At 41.2% G+C, this 24,068-nt stretch overlaps 1 protein-coding gene, 1 long non-coding RNA gene and 1 other non-coding gene across 6 annotated transcripts in view; all 3 read right to left on the reverse strand.

Moving 5' to 3' along the window:
- Positions 1–1,421: 1,421 nt before the first annotated feature.
- LOC148892341 (uncharacterized) lies at positions 1,422–4,377 on the reverse strand. 2 transcript variants are annotated; one of them, XR_016116241.1, is made up of 6 exons: positions 4,217–4,377; positions 3,878–3,925; positions 3,466–3,542; positions 2,924–3,000; positions 2,661–2,734; positions 1,422–2,480 (listed from the first exon to the last, which is right to left on the reverse strand). It is a non-coding gene; the product is annotated as an uncharacterized LOC148892341 (long non-coding RNA). The 2 variants fall into 2 exon arrangements; XR_016116242.1 differs by lacking the exon at positions 2,924–3,000 and adding an exon at positions 3,195–3,271.
- LOC148892342 (small nucleolar RNA SNORD60) lies at positions 3,612–3,694 on the reverse strand. The gene has a single exon (XR_016116343.1). It is a non-coding gene; the product is annotated as a small nucleolar RNA SNORD60 (small nucleolar RNA).
- Positions 4,378–4,848: 471 nt separating the features above from the next.
- The window catches only part of LOC148892343 (caskin-1-like), a 46,968-nt gene continuing 27,748 nt past the window's right edge, over positions 4,849–24,068 (reverse strand). Inside the window, exons 11-22 of one of the 3 annotated variants that reach the window (XM_089006538.1) lie at positions 22,680–22,979; positions 20,950–21,048; positions 20,183–20,367; positions 19,969–20,050; positions 19,801–19,868; positions 12,014–12,118; positions 11,439–11,540; positions 11,177–11,315; positions 10,143–10,948; positions 9,335–9,959; positions 7,610–8,138; positions 4,849–6,468 (exon numbers count right to left, since the gene is read on the reverse strand). In XM_089006538.1, the coding sequence (XP_088862664.1) occupies positions 6,384–6,468; positions 7,610–8,138; positions 9,335–9,959; positions 10,143–10,948; positions 11,177–11,315; positions 11,439–11,540; positions 12,014–12,118; positions 19,801–19,868; positions 19,969–20,050; positions 20,183–20,367; positions 20,950–21,048; positions 22,680–22,979 (3,125 nt within the window). In that variant the 3' untranslated portion in view covers positions 4,849–6,383. Of the gene's footprint in view, positions 6,469–7,609; positions 8,139–9,334; positions 9,960–10,142; positions 10,949–11,176; positions 11,316–11,438; positions 11,541–12,013; positions 12,122–19,800; positions 19,869–19,968; positions 20,051–20,182; positions 20,368–20,949; positions 21,049–22,679; positions 22,980–24,068 lie in introns of all 3 variants that reach the window. The other 2 variants (XM_089006536.1, XM_089006539.1) reach the window with 2 other exon arrangements.

The following is a 24,068-nucleotide window of genomic DNA, read 5'->3' on the forward strand; positions in this document are numbered from 1 at the left end:
ACTATTCAGCACAGGTATTGACAAGTCCTTCGACACTCATGATGAGATATTTTACATCTACATAATCCTGATCGTTGTTTTTGGTGGTGTGATTGCTCAGAATCAAAATTGCATAGTGATACCTTGGCTTACAAACTTAATTGGTTCCCAGAGTATGTAAGGCAAAAAGTGTGTATCCCAAAAAATAATTTCCCATAGAAAACCATTAAAATGAGAATAATCCATTCCCAGGTCCCCGTAAAACAATTTTCTGCTTTTTCTCATTTTCTAAGCCTTAAAACAACACAAAATATGCCTTCTTTTATGTATAATAAATTTGCTATGGTATTAAAATTAAAGAAATAAAATGTACTGTATATTGATGGCTTGATAGAATGGAGTTTAATCAGCATTAAACACTTGAGGAACGCAGCCTTCTTTCACCATCTTGAGGACTGATCCCTTGTAGATGCTTTCTCTGTGATAATTTTACCTAGTTCCTCATCAATCGTGTTTGTTTAGCTGGGTTGATAGCTTTTTGCATCAAGTGTACAGTGTACAGGCTTGTGCGGGTTATTTCTGGAGCCTGATTGATGGGAATTTTAACCTTGCAGTCTACACTCTGCCTTTGAACTATCAAAGTTGAATCGAGTCCAAAGTTCACGGTTTTCTATCCATTTTGTCACTGTCGTCTGCCTGTCTCTTTAATGTTTAAACCACCTCCCCTCGCTGCTGCGTTCTTGACCAATCACATGGCTTTAACCGACAACTGGGAGCAGGGAATAGAGGACCAAAACAAGCCGGCTGCCACTTTTAGGAGAACGGGCTCGTCGCGAACGACACATCACTCATTGTGGCAGCTCTGGGCGTATCCGAAAAAAATCAGAACAAAGAAGCAATTAAAGGTGCGTGTGTTGCTAAAGGTGTTTCCATGTGGTCAAAGCAACAGTCTCGGGCAAAAGAAGAGGTTGAAAAATGTGTTAATTTGGAATAAGGAAAGCAGCTTGCAGGCGACAGCGTGAATGAAGCGATTATTGCAGAGAAAGCACGGCAAATTCACTCAGATATCGTCATGCGGCAACCTGGAAGTTGATTGTTTATCGATGATTTTAAAGCTAGCAACGGATAGTTGGAGAACTTTAAGCGTCGTACGATGCAGATGACATCGAGGAGCTTGTTGCTGACCAATAATGAGGTCCTCAACACAGAGGATTTGATGTGCCTTCAAGAGGACAAGCAGAAGCAAGCAATTCAGGGGTTGTCACCTGAGGGCGAGGAGATGGCTGCAGCATCACGATCGCAAAGGTAAATAAAACAACTTTATTAAACACTAGTTTATTTCTTTAAATTACTGTCCTTATGGAATGTGACTCTCCTTCCAAACAGCAATTCCCTCCCTCCAATATCCTCCCACCCCATTCCATCAACGACCATCACAAATGTAAATAAAATGACTTTATTATAAAATGTATTTTTCATTACAACACAATAGCACATTTATTATACATAAAATAATGTATATGTATTTTGTGTAGTTTTAAGGCTTATTTAGTAGAAAATCATGTGACTGTTAGATCCACGCTGCAAGGAGAGGTACCGCCGCTCGTTCTTACCAACTGCTGTGAGGTTTCGCAATTCTCAATAATCACACGTTGAAAAAAAAACTGGACACGACACTTGTACTGTAAATATGGGTTAATGCAATACAGCTACATATATCAATATGCCTTTCTTGATACTTGCACTATGTGTAGTTTTTTTGCACATTTACACTATACAGTTGATACGTTTATTTTACTATGCTTAGAATATCGTTTTCTATCCTTTCAAATTGCTGCTGTGGACTGTAAATTTTCCCATTGTGGGACGAATAAAGGTTTTCTGATTCCTCCAAGTACAGTAAAGTCTCGTTCTTTCGATATTCTTGGGAGTCGGAAAAAATATCGATATATCCGATCCTGCAGCATGTAAATTTTCTCCTTACATTCATAGAAATAGTATTGTAATAAGCAGTACTATCGATATAACGAGACTTTACTGTAATTGGTCTCAAAGGAGGGCGTCGAACACAGTTCACCAAATACACAAGCAGGCGCGCCCTGCTTCACTCTATTGATATTCTAAACGCATTTAACACTATTATGAAACAAACAAAAAAACCTGACCCCCCACATCATTTCAAAAGCAAAGACGAGCACGTGAAGTGCCACAATGCTAGCTAAAGTCCCAATCAAAATTTCAAATTATATGTAAACCACAATGAGTGGTTTAAGTTATTTGATTTGAAAACTAGTATTCATTAATTTCTTGTGTGTTCTGTATGTAATATGCAGAGATGAAATAAATGGTTTCCCTAAATTCATAACGGCCCTTATATCATTTGCTGCCATTTCAGAATTTATTAGGGAATTGAAGATTGTGGGTCTTTTGCAGACAAGCAGGCCTGCAGACAGCCCATTCAGCAGTAGTGGCAAAGTCTGAAACGTGGAGAACGCTGTCACCTGTGGTGAGAGGAAAGAGAATTCAGCACCTTTATTTGAGCCAATTGTGTGGTTTCACCAAATTTATAAGCCTCAGTTCAAAATATTAGAATCATTAAGTTCAGCTTTCATAGTAGGTGTCAGAAAATTAATTTTATTTGCATCGCCGGCTCAAAACAAGTAGTTTAATTATAAACGTACCAACTTTCACATCCTTGTCAGCTAAAATGTGTCCTCAAGTTGGACCGGTCCACCTTCACCTTTGCGACATGTCACTATGTAGAAGAAAAACAATACTTATGAAGCTATCGAAAATACTTTCAAATGTATAAAAAAACCACGATAACGGAGCCTCAGGCTAAAAAGCAGAATCACAAAAACTGTAGGACAGCTGTCATAGTAGATGTCAGAAAAGTTAATTGATTTGAAAAGAAACCACTGACAGCGGATCCTTAAAACCTCACCATGACTCGCATCCGGCCAGGGAAGCATTCTTCATTTAGAGCCGACCCTTTTCGAATCCTAGACTTCATGTTGTATACTGAGAAAAACATTTAAAACAATATTAGCGGAAACGTAAAAGGGATTAAAATGTTCTTGAATATTCAAGAAGCCTCAGGATAAAGGGTAAAATCACAAGCTGTAGGACAGCTGTCATAGTAGATGTCAGAAAAGTTAATTGATTTGTCATCATCGGCAAAAGAAACCACTGACAACGGATCCTTAAAACCTCACCGTGACTCGCATCCGGCCAGGGAAGCATTCTTCATTTAGAGCCGACCCTTTTCGAATCTGAGACGTCATGTTGTATACTGAGAAAAACATTTAAAACAATATTAGCGGAAACGTAAAAGGGATTAAAATGTTCTTGAATATTCAAGAAGCCTCAGGATAAAGGGTAAAATCACAAGCTGTAGGACAGCTGTCATAGTAGATGTCAGAAAAGTTAATTGATTTGTCATCATCGGCAAAAGAAACCACTGACAACGGATCCTTAAAACCTCACCGTGACTCGCATCCAGCCAGGGAAGCATTCTTCATTTAGAGCCGACCCTTTTCGAATCCGAGACGTCATGTTGTATACTGAGAAAAACATTTAAAACAATATTAGCGGAAACGTAAAAGGGATTAAAATGTTCTTGAATATTCAAGAAGCCTCAGGATAAAGGGTAAAATCACAAGCTGTAGGTCAGCTGTCATATTAGGTGTCAGAAATAAATTTGTCATCACCGGCTCATTTGCATTCGAGGGGGGCCTCGATTTACGACGCTACCTCCAGTCTGAGGTTATTACATTGGATTACTATATCTATAACCTGTAATTGGTTTTAAACGCTGAGAATTACCGTTTTGAAAACGTTGGTATTGCGTAAACATTGGTCGTAAAACGAGGGCCCCTCTTTCAAAAAGCGGACTCACTCTGCTAGGTTTCCTCATGTTCGGTGGTGGGCTCTTCATCTGCTCTCACTGTGAAAATAATTTGATTACCGTGGTTACTTTTTCTGACCAAAATTTAGATCTGGGTCATTTTTAAAATTCAGTTACATTGAATGTAGAAAGTTCTTAGTTCCATGCTCGACAAGTTTCCTAAAACGCTCAATTTAACTACAACGTGCAAACTTAGCGCATAGTTTATAACAGCGATATAACACATTAAAGTTTAAAAAAATATTTGAACAATTTTAATCCGAATTTGCTCTTCATCGAGCACATGGCAAGACGCCACATGGCGTCGAAGTATCGAAGACAAAACCTCACCTTATGTTCGTTTCTTTTCTTATTCGGCAATGGTAAAACTTCTGAAAGTAAAACAAGGAAGTATATGGATTTTTTTTGCCATGATGTGAACAAATAAGAAAAGAGATTAACGAATCCATTTCAACGTGGCCTTCCATCGCTGCAGCAAAGCGAAAAGACAGGGCGGAAAAGGAAAGAGAAACAGCGAAATGTAATACCGGAAGTACTGTCCTTCGACTCGAACCTTCAGTTTAAAATAGATTAGACGAGCAAAAAAATTTCCTTGTACGTCACTCAAAAGCAAGAGTCCGTGCATAATAATAGTAGTAATAAGAATATCCTCTAAAGATGGAGGACACTGATTTGCTGTGGCGACCCTTTGAAGGAAAAACCCGAAAGTAAAAGAAGAAGACGTTTCATTCATATACGCCTTTCAAAGCTCTCAAACATTTTCGAACTTGAAAGCTATTTTCACGATTACTGATAAATGCTGCCATTTTGATTAGCACACCTGCCATAGTGAATGTATGTCTTACAAAACAGGAATTGGTCTTATTCCGACGTCTTTCTCACCTGAGCTATTATTCCACTTGATAATAAGAACTGCAGAAACAAGCAAATTAGAGCCCACACAGTGCACAAGTTTAATCCTTACATTTATTCTGTTCACATCTGTACAGGAATGCATCGTCACAGCAGAAAAATCAAAACCTCGAGACCTGACTGCGGCACAACAGCCTTCACAACACATTCAACCATAAATGTACAGATTGATCAGCTCACCGCCGATCCATATTTAATATTGTCATTCCCCCCATATATCTGTCTCTCAAATATATTTTGGAATCTTTTTTTCCCAAAAAGGAATTAAAAATACTCTTTGTTGGGGGACTTCACCCGTGGTAATTCGGAGTTGAGGACATTTGGGGCAGCAAAGGTGATTAAGAATATCGGATTTGCAAAAAAAAAAAAACTTCTCAATTGCCTACAAGCGTCTTCTAACGTGGATATACAATGAGAGATTCATAAGGGGGCCATGAAACAAAAAGAGTCAGAAAACAACAAGAGGAAAAGTATGAAAGAACACGACCAAGAAGGCACAGAGATGCAGAGTAAACAAATTCTTGACAGTGGGTTGAAGGTGGGGCAGAGGCAGTACGACTAACTGACAATAGGGGAGCTCTAACAGCTCAAACACGCAGATACTGTCTATCATCAACTATATTGGATGTACCATGAAAAGCGTTGAAATATAGGATTATCTTTGAAAAAAAACAGCGTTCACTGCAGAGGGACAAGTGGGATGTGCTTGCATGTTTGTTTGTTTTTTCTGTTGTTGCATAATGCATGTATGTCATTTTGATTCTGAGCAATCACGCCACCAAAAACAACCAGCAAGATTATAAAATAGGATGTGAATAAATTTGTGTGTTTTTCAGTGGTAGGAGTCACAAAGTTTCAAGTCAGTTGTTTCAATGGCCGCCGGAATTGCGGGCACAAATCCTTGCGATCGTTCGGACTAAGTAGGGTGTGAATTATTGGAAGGCGGACATTGACATTTCATTATAGGACCACACACACACACACACACACACACACACACACACACACACACACACACACACACACACACACACACACACACACACACACACACACGCACGCGCGCGCGCGCGCACACACACACTCCTAACTGGACGACAACAACAGCAACAACAACGATGTGAATAGAGAAATGCATCTCTCTCTCTCTCTCTCTCTCTCTCTCTCTCTCTCTCTCTCTCTCTCTCTCTCTCTCTCTCTCTCTCTCTCTCTCTCTCTCTCTCTCTCTCTCTCTCTCTCTCTCTCTCGTTCTCTCTCTCTCTTTTAGGAAAACTGAGAATTAGGAAAACTGCATCGTCGGGAAACAGGGACACGTATGGTCTATTTTGCATGTTGCTTTTTTTTAGTTTTTGTTAGCACTCAATTGTGAGCTTCCTGTCTATCCCGCCTTCCTCTTTAGTGAGTCAGTCCATGTGCTTTTTATTTTCTTCTCGTCTGAAGGACTTGAGAATGATTGTGCTTCTTCTCAGTCAGCTCAAAGCATCGGTGGCCATGTAAGCGCGGAACCATTTTTTAAGACGCCACCTGGAAAAAAAGCGGCGAGCGGACATATGGGGGGTGTGGGGGGGGGGGGGTTACAACTCAATCAGTCGAGCATGGCATCCAGTTGGTCAGCCAAGTCGTCAAACATGCTGCCGATGTCATCTAGGATGGACACCGTTGTCTTTTTGCTGAGGAGAGAGAAAGAGAGAAACAGAAAGACCACTGATGAGGATTAGAAACCAGCTGCGCTAATTCAACTCATTCACTGCCAGGCATGTACAAAAATGTGTCCACTCCAGTGCCAGGGTTTTTGTCATTGTCACTCGAATTGTAGGATCCACACAATATAGAATTTTAGGACTACATAAACATTAAATGCAGCGTAAAAAACCTTAGACGCTCTTCTGTCATCAGAAAAGAAAGAGTTAATTCCTACATTGTATGGGCCTGGATTTATATGAGCTTGAAATGGGCGCGGCTGTACAAAATGCAATACAATATATACATATTGGTTTATTCAGTACTTATACAACAGCTGAAGCTGGAACAAAGTGCTAACATGGAAAAAGGGGAAATGCTGCCCCCTTGTGGAAGGGAAAACATTGCTAGAGGCCATGGCAGGCGCTTTATGTCACGTTTTGCGAGGTGGTGATGGCGGGTGCGGATCCCAAAAAGCAGGCAGGAGGGAGCAGGAGGTTGTGTTTGACAAATTGTATTAAAATAAAGTCAGCATGCATACATGCATACAATGCATACAACAGCATACAATGACATTTAACAATTACCCGACAACGAATGGTTGTGCCAGGTGTCCTTTTAAGTGTCACTGATTGTAACGACCAGCACCCGTGCAGGTGCAGGCGCGGCCGACAGCGCCACCTGTTGGTCGCCAACCAGATCATGACACTTTATTGGCACCCAAACAAGAAAAAACAAAACCCAAACAAATTCAGGAATGGCGCTCAACGTCATATTTGCAATTCCCAAACAAATTTGTGAATGGCAGTGAGTAAGTTGAAAAAAGATACATATGTATGCATATAAAACAAAATACTATAAACTATAACTGTGGTACAGATAACTGAAAAATGTACAGTCGGACTTCGGTTTTTGGAACGCCTCGGTTCTCGACCAAAAATGTTTTTTTTATGCCTCGGATTACTACCGAAAAATACTGAGCGCACCTGAATGCATCACTCGACTGCCCTCCGCTTCCTCATAAGCGTCCATTTCAGAACACTTTCCACACAAGTGCTACCCTAGTTGCTCGTGATGTAACAGGTACAGACATGAAATAGTTTCTGCCTTCCCACGTGGCAAAATACTCACTCATTTTGTGCATCGTCATCTGTGATTTTGTGCTCGACAACCTGTAAAGCTGCAGCCAAAGAGGCGCTGGTCTCCTCCAGACGATGTTGCGCCCCCTCGGCTTCCTCCCCTTCCTTCTGTAGCGACTTCTTCTCTTGTTCCTCCTTCTGATCTTTGTGCTTGTTCTGCTCCCTCTCCTTCCTCCGCTCCTCTTCCTCCTGCATTCCCCACAGGTCGATGGAGAGGCCGGCGATGGAGGAGCGCGGCGGTTTGATGGGGTGAGGAGACGGCGTGGAGGGGCTCTGGGCGGGCGAGGGCGACGTAAGAGGCAATCCCGGTGACAGGGACGGGCCGGAGGGCACGTCGGGAGCCGGAAGAGGGGCGGTTGAAGGTGGCGGGGAGGGTTTGGGAGCCGGGGAGGGAATGGTGGCCGCGGGGCTGGTGGCTGCCGGACTGGTGGCGGCCGAGGCGGCGGCAGCTTTGCCTGGTTTGGGTGCTGTCGGAGGACCGCGAGGTTTGGGTGACACAGGAGGAAGAACACGCTTTGTCTCTGCCGTAAAAATAATAAAGAGGCTGTCACAAACAGAATTTTGAATTTCTACATTTTCTCATTATCATCACAAGTGTAGGTGGGGTGCTGATCAGCTCCAGACCCACCTGCCATCTTTTCTGGCAATAGGCAGTTGACACCCTGAACTGGTTGCCAGCCAATTGCAGGCCACACAGAGGCAAACAACTCACACTGTCACCCAGGGACCAATTTCTAGTGTTCGATTAACCCTCCATGCATATTTTTGGCATGAAACCGGAATACCCGGAGAAAACCCACACAGGGAGACCATGAAAACTTCACACTGGAGTATTGGGGCCAGGGTCAGAATCAGAATCAGAAAACCTTTATATGTCCCACAATGGGGAAATTTGCAGTCCACAGCAGCAATTTGAACGGGGATGGGGGTGGGGGGGGGGGTGAAAGGATAGAAAACAAGATATTCTAAGCATAACAAAATAAAAATGTCAACTGTATACTCATCAAATGTAAATGTGCAAAACCGTTTCATCATAAAAACTGTACATAGTGCAAGTATCAAGAAAGGCATATTGATATATTGCATCAACCCATATTTACAAGTGTCCATTTTTTCACTATGAGGTCAGAACGCTAACGTCTGATATATTTTAACAATAATAATAATAATAATAATAATAATAATAATAATAGACCACATAGTACCGAAAATATCGAAATAACTAATTCTATATTTTTAAATACACAGTAATGCCTTGAAAGACCAGTGAACATTTTTTCCCTTATATTAGCCATAACTTCACCATTTTTCTTAAAATACAATACAATACAACACAATGCAATACATATTGATTTATATAGCGCGATAACAATAGCTGAAGCTGCAGCAAAGCTGCAACAAACATAACATGGACAATAAAGTTTTCTATCCTTTCACCCCCTACCCCCCTTTGAAATTGCTGCTGTGGACTGCAAATTTCCCTATTGTGCGACAAATAAAAGTTATTCTGATTCTGATAAAGCAGTCAAAAAGATAGTACATAGCACCAGGGAGTGCAACCAAGATCAATTCTGAATACAAAGAAAAACATTTAACCCCAACGTCAGTGGAAGGACAATATCGAATGGTCACTGATGCCAAGAAAGCGTTTTCTCAAAATACCGCACTGTCGAAGAAGCACATCCAGAATATTAAAATCTTCACGTCGAAGTCTTACCGGGACTCTGTGCAGTGTCAGAACTCTCAGGACCAGGTATGGGGACCCGTCGAGTCGGGGTTGGAGGGTCGGGTTGCGTTTTCCTCACCCCCACCGAGGAAGGTTTGGGCGAGACCGGCGGCTTCAAGGACTTTCTGGCCTCCATCCACTCACAGCTCTCCCTCGTCTTCTCCATCTTGTCAGACGTTTCCGACACAGGTCTCCGCCTCAGGACGACGCCACCGTTTTGCTGCCGGCATGAATCGACCGGACTTTTGGACGAGTCTGATTGTTTATTGCTTATTAGGACGACGGATTCTGTTTGTTCAGCCGTTCGCTGCTTCCTGCGTAAGGTATCAGAGCCGGTTGTCATGGTCACGACTGTAGGAGACACAGGCGATACGGGGTCCGTTGAAGGAGGGCGAGGTTTCCTCCGGAGGGTCGCAGAACTGTCTGAGATCTCTGTGCTGGAGGAGACAACGGTGGAACGGGGTCGCGGTTCTGGACGTTGCTGGGCCGGTTGCACGGGGACCTCCTCCTGGTTGACCTCTGGTCGACTGATGGTCCTGTGTCGATTCAAGACGTCGTCATCGTCCGATCCAAGACCGCCTGAGCCGGCCTGGCGACGGAGTGTTGGGGGGCTCACCTGGAAAAGACATGATCGTTAAGACATTTTAAGAGCGGAGTCGAAAAGGAGTGGACAACTTGGTGGGTTCTTGATCCGTTTCTACCAAACTGTACGTTGGGGAACTGAAGGAAACCTTCGTCTTTGATGGAAACCTGGTTCAATACGTGACAAAGACAATGTCGGGACTGAAAACACAAACACCTGCGCAGAGTTGGCGCTGCTTCCCAGATTCCTTGGCAGGGTTGTGGCTCCGCTCACAATGGACGTCTCCAGCATGGCGGCAAGGCTGCGCACACTCCCAGAAGCCCCCTCTGACCTCCCCAGCCTGGCGGACTCCTGATCTCTCAAAGCCGACCCCAGGCTGCCGCAGTCGCTGGCTCGTCTTTCTCGAAACGTCGGCAGACCGAGGAAGCCTTCCCCTTGTCCTTCGGTCTCCCCATCGGCCCCGCTGATGGAAGAGCAGGACCGCTTCGGAGGCGTTGGGGGCCGACCTTTCCGGCGAGGACGGAGTGTGACCGACGACTGGCTGCGGTTAACGGTGATGTCGTTGGCTGGGCTACGTGCGGAACTGCTTCGGCATACGGTGGCGTAGCGCGAGTCCGTTTCGGGGCCGATCAGGCTGTGAGTTCTCCGTCGCTCCTCTTCTTCCTCGCTCGGAAGCCGGACTGTCGGCACGGCGGAATTTGCCACCGCCGTCTGCTGGGTGGAAGGTCTGGGCCGAGCCCGAGGGGAGGCCTGCTGGTTTCGAACGTGCGTGGGGGTTTGCGGAGGCGTTCGCGTCGACATATGCGGTGGATTTGGGGAATGAGAGACACTCGGGCGTGGTTTCGCCAACGGGCTCACACCACATTCTCGCTGTACCCTCGCCTCCGTGCTGGGCTCCGAAATTCTACCGCCACCTGAGCTTGATGGAGGGGTGGAGGGACTTTGCTGAACCTCCGGACCAAGACTTCCTCTCTGTAAGTCCTTCAGTCTCTTTACTCCTAACATGAGCTTCTTCTGGTGGCCTGAGTGAAGATAAGCAGAAGGAGTGTGTGTACAAAAAACCGATACATTTCTTACATCTCCAAATAGCAAGGAAAGTGACCATGGATTCCAACAAACTAGATTCCCTCAACCGGTATCCAGAGGCCGAGGTTAAGAGGTCAGTCCATGACCAAAGGATCGAAGTTGCATGCCATCCTAATTTAAAATTTCTGATCATAAATCCAAAAGGACTTCCAAAATGACCTTACCAAGTTTGGAAATACCGATCTCCTGCAGATCCTCCAGGCTGATGTCTGAGATAAAGTCGATGTTTTCATAACCATTTTGCACCAGGACTTGGTAGTACTGACTTAGACTCAAGTGAGAAAGGAAATCTGCCAAATTGCCCTAGAAAAACCAGAAGGCACAGTTCAAAGTCAGTCTTTGCATTGTTTTATAACTGTCTGAATATTCAGTGTGTGAATCAGCTGCTGCCAAAATCTACATATCCTGTTCATTTGTGATGCTTACGGGCTTGTGCTCTGGCAGCCAGTCCGCCGAGGATAGTTTGCTGATCTCTGACATTAACTTCTTCCGATGTCCGGGCTTCATCACACCGATCGCCGTCATGTCCTTTGACGTAAACAAACAAACCTTTAATTACCGCAACCTTTTCACCATTTTGAAATGTGAAGCATTTGACATATCCGGTCGAGATTAGTGCATAGGGTCCATTTAGCTCAAGGAACATTAAGTCTTGATAATCTTTGGTGAGTGGCCCCTGCTTCAGGGTTTTACATCATACCGCTGTGTCAGCTTTAATGCACAGGCACAGTCACATGCAGGGACACATTCAGGGAAAACGTCTGAGCGGCCATTTGAGGATTTGTAAACACGGATTTGTAAATGGAGCGGATAGACCACAGGAAGCGACTGGTCCAGGGTGAGTCTTCGCACTCAAGGGAGGGTGCTTTATCAGGTGAATGAGACCACGAGGGTCATGATGACGTTATATGAGTCAGTGAGGGTGTGGATGGCGAGCGAAATCTTGACCGACATCCAAAAAAGGGGCGGGGCATGAAGTGGGTCAGGAGTCTTGACCTTACCTCAGGAGTCATGCGGCTAACGGTGTCGAGATCATACCCCGCCGTAAGGAAGTGGGTGGTGTAGAACTGGAGCTGAAACTCGCCCAGCCATGTCACCACTGCCTGCTTCTAGAAGACAGAAGACAACATGCTGGATGGAAGGTTCAATTGCAAGACCGTGGGTCTTCGGTACCGGGCCGTACAGAAAGAACAAATAACTTACATAACTTCAGATTTATTTATTTTGGAATCTGACGGATGTTTTATTTTGAGAGATTAACGGATTATCTGTTATGTCCGTCGAGAGCAGGGGTCGGGAACCTATGGCTCGCGAGCCATGTATATGGCTCTTTTGATGATTGCATATGGCTCGGCGATAAAACTAAATACATACAATGAAACCTCGGTTTACGAACCCCTTGTCTTACGAACTTTTCTGTTTACGAACGTTACATTTATGAAAATTATACCTTGGCATACAAACTATTTTTCGGGATACACACAGAGCTGCCACATTGACTGATGTGTCGTTCGCGAACGAGCCCGTTCTCCTAACAAAAAAATGGTGGCCACTGTTTTTGTCCTCTATTCCCCGCCCCCAGTCTTTGGTTAAAGCCACGTGATTGGTCAAGAACGCAGCAGTGGGGGATCGGGTTACAGAGAGTGAGGCCGTTCTCCAAAAAACAAAATGGCGTCTTCAGTTAAAGCCACGTGATTGGTCAAGAACCCAGCAGTGGGGGAGGGGGGTTAAACATTAAAGAGAAACACACACACGAAAGGGAGAGGACAGAGCTTAAAACAAAAGTGAAAAAAAAACAGGTAAAATGGTGAGAAAATGGATAGAAAACAGTGAAATTTGGACCCATTTCAACTTTGATAGTTCAAAAGCACATTGTAGACTGGAAGGTTAAAATATCTCATCAATCAGGCTCCACAAATAACCCGCACAAGCCATCTGTACACTTGATGCAAAAAGCTATCAACCCAGCTAAACAGATCAAAATTGATGAAGAACTAGATACAATTATCACAGAGAAAGCACCTACAAGGGATCATTCCTCAAGATGGTGAAAGAAGAAGGTTACGTTCCTCATCAAGTGCTTAATGCTGAGGTAGCTGGACACTCCATTCCATCAAGCCATTAACGACCATCACAAAGGTAAATAAAATGACTTTATTGTACAGTACAGTACAGTTTATTTCTCTACAGTTTATCATAATACTATAGCATATTTATTATACATAAATTAAGGTATATTTTGTTTAGTTTTAAGTCTTAGAAAATTAGAAAGTAGAAAATTATGTTTTATGGGGACCTGGTAACGGATTATTCTCATTTTAATGGTTTCCTATGGGAAATTAATTTTTGGGTTACCTACTTTCCCCCTTACACACTCTGTCTGGGAACCAATTAAGTTCGTAAGCCAAGGCCCCACTGTATTCTTGCTTTTTTGCTGTTAATTTCCTGTTGGGGCTGCATTTGGCGGAAAGCGCAATTTTGATTGGATGATAATGGCTGTCATGTTGAAACAGGTAAACGGTCCTTTAAATGACCGAGACGAGTACACTTCAGCTTGAATGCACTGGAGGATTCGCCTTTGTGGAGAGAAAAGGTTCTGATTCTAATTTGCAATGAAACAACACCATCGATGAAACAGTCGAATGTCAGTGACATTTTAACAAGCCCCATGTTAATTAACGTTAGCATCAATATACTTCTGCGAGAAGTATATTGCAGATAGCAAGTGTGGAAGCTAATGAGCCGTGTGCAGGCTAGCTAGCAGTAACTTCGCCTCTGGACCGGCAAGTTGAATTTCATTCCGATCATTTGGCTGGATTTTTACCAATCACGAGGAACGGAAAACCATTCATGTTCACGTGAGTAAAGGTCTAGTAAAGTGAGTAAAGTATCGCAAAGTTATTTTAAATACATTCTGACATTTTGTTGAAAAGTGGCCGCGCGCGCATGAGTGTTTGCGTGCATATTTGCATGTGTGTGTGTGTGTGCGTGCGTGCGTGTGCTCCCGTGTGTGTGCCTCTCACTGAAAAACATTTCTAAATATTTTACTTTTATGGCTCTTTTAATCAAAAAGGTTCCCGACCCCTGGTCTATAGTATGTCAGTCAGTCTTGATGCAGGTATACTTCTCGATCACGTGATAGTTTACCGCTAAAATGAAACACAGGAGCTAGCAAAATTAGTTTGGCAACGCCAGTAGACGGAAAAGGAGTCGATAGCTTTCAAGAAAAAGAAGGCTACATTTAAAAAAGAGTATCAGAAGTCCTGCATAATATGCGCCGATGATGAGAGGTACAGTATTTGTCATGCACTTAGTATTTGCAGTGTATCTAATTTTGAAGGCATATTTAACTAATTCATTGCCATTCCCAAATTTATTCTGGAATTGAAAAGCATGACATGAAGCACCATTCCCGAATTTGTTCGGGTTTTGGTTTTATTGCGGGGGTGCCGATAAAGCGCTGGTCAGAATGTTTTTGCCTCCCACGAGGGGGCAGTATTTGCCTTTTTTACAGCCACCCCAATTTCAAGCTCAGATAACTCCAGACCCATATAATTTCTGTATTAACTCTTTTTTCTGATGCAAAAAAAAGAGTCAGAGTTTTGTGACTGCATTGAATGTTTATGTTGTCCTAAATCTCAATATTACAATTTGTTATTTTCATTCACGTAAGGACTGAGGACTATCAAACTTCAGGACAGATCACAAGATATAAGAGGCAACCTTGTGATAGCACGAATCTTCAAATCTATAGGAGTCAGTTAACAGCAGGGTGAAGCTTTTGCCATCACACCGGCAAAAGCTGTGTTGCAAATACAAAAACAACCCCAAAGAAAAGAACATAATTTAAAAAAAAAAGCAAGTAGTGTTTGAGTGCTGAAACAAGTTTGTGGTTGGCAAATGTGCTGTGCTGACCTGCGCCATGAATTTCGACGGGGGACGGACAATAATCTTCAATCCTCTAGCAGATCATTTCATGCCCCCCCCCGGACAAATAGAGTGCAATTTAAAAAAAAAACAGAATGTCCAGAGGAAAAAAAAACAACAATTTCAATGTCACATCACTCCCAAATCACACCTTGTATAAGTGAGGATGCAAAAATGTCAGCCAAACTAACGCTCGTTTTTTTTTTTTTGCATGAAGTCAAAGTCAAAGTCAAAGTCAGCTTTATTGTCATAGTGCGGTGGAAGAAAATAATTAAACGTTCTATCATTTGGGGCGGATATATTTAGCAGAGAAAAGGAAAAAAAGTTTGCATGTCAAGATTGCTCTCACTGCTTTTTTTGTAATGAGGGTGAACCGACCCTTCAAATAGCTTTTGGCACACGCCTCGAATGAGGTCTGCGGCTCAGTCCAAGATAACTCCTTCATTTAGCGTTCCCTGCTCGATTGGGGGAGTCGAATATAAATGAACACTTGGGCGAATTGGCTGAATATAGTAAAAAGAAAACACATTTGCTTTTTCCCTGCATGATGAACAATCGTCGCCAAGGCACTTAAAGGACAACCAACATCACTTTTTTGTTTCTTAACTGACATCAGAAAAATGTTTGATAGCATCTAAAATACCCAAAACACGCAGTATGATATTTTTATTAAAATGCAAAACACCAATAAAAATGACTTAAAGTGTCCAAAATCTGCAAAAAAATTGAGCTGCGAATTGGGTATTTTCAGAAAGTCCCGCCCACAGTTCGTGACGTCACGCCAAGACGTCTTGCATTGCTGGAGAATCAAAACAATGACTTCAGATTCGGAGAATATGCTTTCTTGTTACACATCCAGTTATGAATATGATTCGAATAGTTCTGAAGAGGAAAGCATACATGTTTGTAATCCCTTAAAGAAGTCCTTCCGTGTCATTTTGAGGCATCTGGACTGCAATGTAGCGTCCCAGAAACGAGTCAGAAAATGGCGACCAAGCTCCCTGGGAGGAAATAATCAGCCCGTTTCCACAGGCTGATAAATTCCTTATATGGAGCTTGGTCGCCCTCTTCTGGCTCTTTTTGGTGCAACATGACGTTTTCAGACCAAACAAGCACATCAAAATATATTGACGTGATGGAAGGACTGCTACAAAGTGTCCTTTTTTTTGGTCAGGGGCGTTCCTTCAGTGACGTCACAGACTCGTCACCAACTCAAAAACAAGACTTCCGGAATATTCAGCGCGAGTCTTAAAACGTAAAATATAGCTATATGCGGTGGAATATTTGTAAAATACGCTCAGTAGAAGTCATTTGAAGCCATTTTACAAATGATGGACACAACTTGTCCGGAGACGTCGGTTGTCCTTTAAATGCACCGTCTTGATCAAGCATAGGGCACATATTAGAACTGACCGCGCGCTTGTCTTAAACTGTCAGGAATGACATCCTTGTAATTAAATAAATAAATAAATAAATAAATAAAATAGACAACCAAACAAATCAGTAAATAAACACACAGTAAATAAAACATACATAAATAGGTAAATAAAGAAACAAATAGGTAAGGAAGTATATGAATAAATAAATTACAAAATAAATACATCCACGATAAATAAACAGCCAAATAAATAAACAGGCGAATAAAAATAAATAAATAAACAGACAACCAAACAAATACATAAATAAACAGTAAGCAAGTAAATAAATAAACAACCAAATAAATATATCCACAATAAATAAACAGGCAAATACATAAATAAATAACTAAATAAATAGATAACCAAACAAATACTTAAATAAACACATAATAAATAAATAAAAATAAATAAATAAATAAATAAACAGGGAAACAAATAGATAAACAAGTAAATAAATAACCAAATAAATAGATCCACAATAAATACATAAATAATACATAAATACACAAATAAACAGATAAATAAACAGGTAAGCAAGTAAATAAAACATAACCAGATAAATAGATCCACAACAAATAAATAAATAAATACAGAAATACAGAAATAAACAAGAAAATAAATAGGTAAGCAAGTAAATAAATAAATAACCAAATAAATTCACGTCTGTGTAAGCTCTCAGTCGTACAGGAGTGGTCCATCGATTAGATCGACCGGTACTAATGATTAGATCGAGGCGGTACTAACCAAAGGTTTAAATTTCTCAGTGACTCCTAAAACAATACCTATAATAGATTACATCACAGCTACTGAATCGGCTATTAAAAATAACAAACTTTCGTATGCAGAGGCAGATGATCTACGCATTAAAATATCAGCTCTTCTCAGCAGTGCCAAACTTCCTCCGTCCAACATAACATTAGAAGAGAGAAAGGCGTTAACTACTCTACAAAAAGACAAAAATATTACTATTTTGCCAGCAGACAAGGGCAGATGCACAGTGCTTCTCAACACATTGAATTATGAAGACAAAATAAATAGGTTAATCAGTGATTCTAACACTTATGAGCAACTAAAAAGGGACCCTTCCAATAGATACAAGAAAGAAATGATAGACTGTCTCCAAAAGTTAGAGAAAGAAAAACATATAGACAAACAGATGTATTTTAGAATATACCCGGGAGAGGCCACGCCATGGAGTGGTCCTCTGCTCCCCGCAACCTGAGAGTAGGGACCTATCATCGCTGTGTCCGGCGCCGCCATGGCTGGACATTAGGGATATATAAATAGGGCCGATACGACCAGTCAGACTTTAGTTCGCTGACGAAGCCTCTTGGATAGGAGGCGAAACGTCCGAAACCTTCAAATTTGTACAGATGACGGCTGAAGAAACCTTCTCATCGACAAATAAATTCACCCAAAACAAATAAACAGGCAAATAAAGTAATTGGACAACCAAACAAATACAGAAATAAAAAAAACAGTTAATAAATAAATAAATACATACATACATAAACAAACAGCCACAATAAATAAATTCATAATAAAGAATCAGTCAAACAAACAAATAAACAAACAAACAAATAAACAAATAAACAAACAAACAAATAAATAAATTGATAAGCACAGACGTCCTACCTATATACAAACTGAAATTTTAAGTTTCGAACGATTCAGTGTTTGTTAGGGGTTATATTTTATGATATACAGTTTAAACTCTTAATAAAGGAAATTATTATTATTTTTTTGCGGTGGGAGGGACTCTATCTATCTCGAACTATTTGCTGCCGGTGACCCTGATATGTCACTGTAGTGATTCGCAAATGTTTATCAGTGCCGCAGAGCGTGAATGCAGTGTGAATCCCTCCAATGAGGAGAATGTGGTGCAAACACAAGCTTGTAGAAGCTCACGCGGTCCGGCCAGCATGTAATTTGTGCAACAGTATGAGGTTTGAAATGCTGTGAGAAAAGACACCCAACAAACCCACCGGTTCCTCCACGTGCCTGTCATTTTGCCTGTCTCCATGGTGACAGCGGGAATCCGAGGAGTCATGAGCATTCGCGAGTAAAATCAGAGACCGCAATGCCTCCTTAAAGGACAACCGACACCATTTATTGTTTTGCAACTGACATCAGAAAAACGTTTTGTAGCAGCTAAAATACACAAAACACGCAGGGTGATATTTTTAGTCAAACGCAAAACACCAAGAAAAATGACCTAAAGTTGCCCAAAACTGCCACTAATGACCTCGAAGCTGGGGATATTCAAAAAGTCCCGCCCCCCTTGATTCATTCCGATCGTTTGGCTGGATTTTTACCACTCATGAGGAACGGTAAACCATTCATGTTAACAGTGAGTACTATCACAAAGTTATTTTAAAGAATACATTCTGACATTTTGTTGAAAAGTGGCCACGCGTGCGTGTGTGTTTGCGTGCGCGCACATATGTGTGTGTGTGTGTGTGCGCATACTCGCGTGTGTGGCTCTCACTGAAAAACATTTCTAAATATTTTACTTTTATGACTCTCTATGTCAAAAAAGTTCCTGACCCGTGTCCTATACGATAGGATAGTATACGATGTCAATCTGTTGTTTTTGAGCCACTGTTTTCGATTGAATACTATTATATACCAAAATGCTGACAGTTCATTTATAAATCTTATAACTTTTAGTGTCATTTTAATCATTTTATATTTCGTATTATCGATCTTTATTACTGTGTCGGCGCTGACGCTTTCTGCTGACCCAAATGCGCACGGCTTCGCACGCATGCGAGCTGTCAAAAAAAAAAACAGTTGTCCAAAAATGGCTCTCCCTGCTAACGGAAGAAGCCAGAAGAGGACGACGCCGAGGCGGCGGCCCCCGTGAGGCCGACGCGGCGTTTGCATCGCGGCGATCCACCCGCTCTGCCACGGCGTCGGTGGACACCTCTCCCTCCCCCCGATTGCTGTGCTGTCATGCTGGAGAAAATTGTCGTACGCATTTGTTACGAAACGGTTATTTTGTATCCTCATGTCGTGCAATGCTGCTCCGGCAAATAAACATCCTACTTGTTCGATATTGTCACGTTCGGATTGACAGCTGGGGGCGGGGCCACACCTACCCGCTTCCTTCTTCAGGACAGCGGGTACGAAAAAGGGACGCTGTCAACTTGTATTTGTACTTTGTATTACCCTGGACTTTGTCTTCGTTGCTCGGTCCACCCTCCATCCCGTAATCCTTTTGGAATTGTTCCGTTTCTGCACCACCGTGTGCGAGTTGCTTCTCGCCATTGTCGGGGTTCCCATTGCCCCCCCCCCCCCCCCACTCGTCGTTTGTTGTAGAAGAAAGCATCTTCTCCGAATCTAAAGCCATTGTTTTGATTCTCGAACACGGCAAGACGTCTTGGCGTGAGCAGCGAGAAAACAACCCCCCCCCCCAAAAAAAAAAAAAAACAAAAACTCACTTTCCCATCGTCCTCTTCGGCCTTGCGCTCAAATGGCCGCTGCTCGTGCACAGTGGAAGCAGAAGAGCCTTGAAGTGAAGGTGAGGAAGAAAAAAAAAGTAAAGAGAAAACACATTCAAGTCAAAGCGTACCATACATGCTGCGTTTGCGTATTGTTTCGGCTCTTACTGGTGGATTGCTCAATGGACTGCGACTGCTCCAAGAGATGCTCCTTGGCTTTTACCGACTGGGACAGGACTGTGGCCAGGAGCTAAAAGAAGACACGGGACATATGAACACTCATGTACAATGCACACACACACACACACACACACACACACACACACACACACACGCACACACACACAAAACAACCACAAGTCACAAAAAAAGCATGTTGTACCTTGACCCCCTCGGCTTGCGCATTGAGACCCGGAGCATTCAGGCCGTGCGTGTTGACACCCGGCGTGGGTGCCGGGTGAGGACTGGGCGCCGGCGTGGTTAACACATGCGTATTCCCCGAACCCTGCAGGCTGCTTGACGAACGGGCGCTTCCGAGACTGCCCACGCTGCCGCTGCGTTCACTACCTGGAAGACCAAAGGTGGCAAAAGTAACTCCACTTCAGGAAAAAACAAACATCACTGAGAGTAAAATGTGGTACGACAATACAGTATACACATTTTAATAAATTATGTCCATAATAATAATAATAATAATAATAATAATAATAATAATAATACATTCGATTTATAAGCGCCTTTCAAAACTCTCAAGGACACTTTACAGTCACAGGATGATTTTTTTCTGCGGGTGAGCAGCGGCAGCCACACACGCCGGCGTTCACTCAACCCGGAAGTGAAATAATTTCCTCCTTTAATTACATTCCAAAATGAGAATACTGAGAATTAAAATGAATAAATAAAAATAATAATTTGAAAAAAACCTGCAGACGTTCAATGTCATTGTTTGAAGGGCTAGCTAGCATTAGCTCGGTTTTTATACTACGCTAACATTGTGAAGATTTAGCATAGCATAGTAAAGAGTTGAGCTTTTTGTGTGTGTGTTTGTGCATGTGTTTGTAGTGTATGTACTTTAATTGACCAAAACACACACACACACACACACACGCACGCACACACGCACGCACGCACGCGCACACGCGCGTTTACCTGTGAGTGGTTTGCGCAGCACCCAGATGTCCTCACTCGTGCTGCTCTGCTGGCCCAAAGTGGGAGAACCCTGAGGACTCAACTCGGTAGTTCGAGATCCTGTCATCACACGTAAAAGGACACACACAGACACACTTATGACCAAACGCATTTCTGCTCACTTCCTTTTCTATTATACAAGTGCAAAAACAGGACATGTGATCCCATTGGAATAGCCTGCATTTAGAAACGGTATAAATTATCAGCAGCTTTTTGCTCATGGTCTTCTTGAACTGAAGTCACACAATTACTATACTATACTATACTATACTATACTATACTATACTATACTATACTATACTATACTATACTATACCGTTCATTTATTTATTTATTTATTTAGCTATTTAGTTATTTGGTATTATTTATTTATTTATTTAGCTATTTAGTTATTTGGTATTTTTATGTAGTTATTTATTTATTTAGTTAGTTAGTTATTTAGCTATTTAGTTATTTAGTATTTTTTATGTATTTATTAGTTTGTTTATTTGTTTATTCATTCATCCATCCATGCATTTATTTATGTATGTATTTAGTTATGGATTTATTTATTTATTCATTTATGCATGTATTTATTTATTTATACATTAATTTATGTATGTATGTAGTTATGGATTTATATATTTAATTATTGTTATTATTCATTTATGCATGTATTTATATATTTATGTATTTGTTTATTTATTTATGCATTTATTTATGCATTTATTTATGTCTGTATTTAGTTATGGATTTATTTACATATTTATTCATTTACCTATTTACCAATTAAACTACTTACATTTTTTTTATTTAGGAATTAACTTTTTTTCTGATGAAAGAAGAGAGTCTAAGATTTCTTTCACTGCATTGAATGTTTATGTAGTCCTAAAACTCAAAATTCTGTGGATCCTGAAATTCAAGTGACAATGACAACAACCCTAGTACTGAAGTGGACACATTTTTTGCACGTCTGGCAGTGAATGAGTTAATCCTGTTCCATCGCAACAACATTTTTGGCACAGCATCACACCGAAACATGTTTTTTTGGGGGGGAGGGCAGCAAACGAAATAAAAACAAACAAACAAAACCGGTTAAGTCATTTCCTGGTGCAGTACGTTTTTTTAACGACATCTGATGAAATCAACGGTATCCAAAGTCTGGCCATTTAGGGCCATTGGCCACTTTTCATGCAAATTTTGGGTTGGGATTGGATTGGCTGTACCTTTATTCGTCTCGCAGTGGACAAATTTACATTTCACAGCAGCAAAGTTATGCAAGGAAGAGGAAAGGAAAGAAAGAAATAGAAAAACAAAATACAGGAGCTGCTGGAAAGGCAGCCACTCTCGCGGCGCCATCTTGACTATTCCTTTTGGGTTTTAAAACGATTCCACACCATTGGGGCAGTGCGACTGATGCTACAAAATAAAGCGCAGTTTTTTTTTTTTTGTCACCAAAATATTATGCCCAATAATAACGGTACACTCAGGTGGAATTTTATGAACCCTTTCAGGATAGCTTTTCATATTATCACGGTGCATGAAAGCGTGGATCGCCAACGTCATGACACTTGATATCTATAAGCTTGCCGATAAAGCTGCCGGGTGCTACAAGCTTGCGCAAATACGAGGAATAATAACCGCACCAAAAATTCTTTATTGACTGGGAATAAATCTTAAAAGGCTACTATGAAGAGTACTACTGTATGTACCTGTCTGACTTTGCTGCTCCTGAGAAGTGGAGAGAGGAGGAGGAGGAGGAGTAGAGAGAAGAGGAGGCGGAGGCGGAGGAGGAGGAGTGGAGAGAGAAGGCGGAGAGATGGGAAGAGGCACGTACCCGAACGAGGAGAAGCGAGGGAGGGGTTGGGCGTTGGGATGAGGGGCGGGAGGGGAGGGCAGGTGCAGGGGGAGAACTTTGGAAGGGGGGTACGGGTGTCCGTTGGGCGAGCCGACGGGACAGGGGTTGGGCCTGCGCAGTAGCAGGGTGTGGCACTGCTGGGAGGGGGACGGGCCTGCGCTCGAGGTCAGGAGGACGATGAGGATGAGGAGGGAGGTGCAAAAAAAGAGATGCAAAAAAATGGCAACAACAACACAACACGACAACTCATCAGTTCACTTAAAAAAATAAGATAAAGTAAGAATTCGTCAGAAGAGAACAGAGGAGAAATAAACATCCAAATATACTCATAGAAGGTCAAAACAAAGAAGAATAGCACTTTAGCAAGAAAGAAAAAGCATTCTATCTCCATGTTGCGTAACTTTATAAGACATATTATTCCCCCTTTCAAGGACACACACGCAGCAACATCACAATAGTGGATGACTTATCATGTCATTAGGTTACAGGTTATCATTATTGTCACATGAAAGGGTTAAACGGGGTTGAGGCTCACTTTCTGTGCAGTTAAAATGTCACAAAAGTATATCGATTGCAATTGTGCTTTTTCGCAATTGTCAATAACAAGTTATCAATATGGATATTTCTTGTGAAACATCAGTGCTTATATTTTCTTTCATATTGATTCACAGATTTCATGTTTGTTAATTTACAAATAAATAAATGGATAAATAAATAAATAAATTCATCACACCAAATACATAAATAGATAAATGCATAAATAAAAAAACAATAACAAAAATTATATATATATATATATATATATATATATATATATATATATATATATATATATATATATATATATATATATATATATAAAATATATATATATATATATATATATATATATATATTCTGTAATAAACAAATAAATAGATGATAAATACATAAATAGATGAATGGATACATAAATAAATGCATCACACTAAATACATAAATAAAAAGATGCAAAAACAAATGAATGTAAACTAATAAATAAATAGATGTATATATAAATTAAAAACCAATAAATAAGTAAGTAAATCTAGTGATTCTGTGTCTATATATTTAATATATATATATATTATTTAATAAATAAATAGATACATAAAAGATGAATAGATAAATAAATAAATAAAGTAGTAATACATAATACATAAATAAGTAAATACATCTTGTGATTCTGGGTGTATATATATATATATATATATATTTTTTTTTT

This window comes from Hippocampus bargibanti, linkage group LG10 (assembly GCF_051943395.1).
Source record: "Hippocampus bargibanti isolate YZ-2025 linkage group LG10, ASM5194339v1, whole genome shotgun sequence".
Classification (NCBI taxonomy): Eukaryota; Metazoa; Chordata; class Actinopteri; order Syngnathiformes; family Syngnathidae; genus Hippocampus; species Hippocampus bargibanti.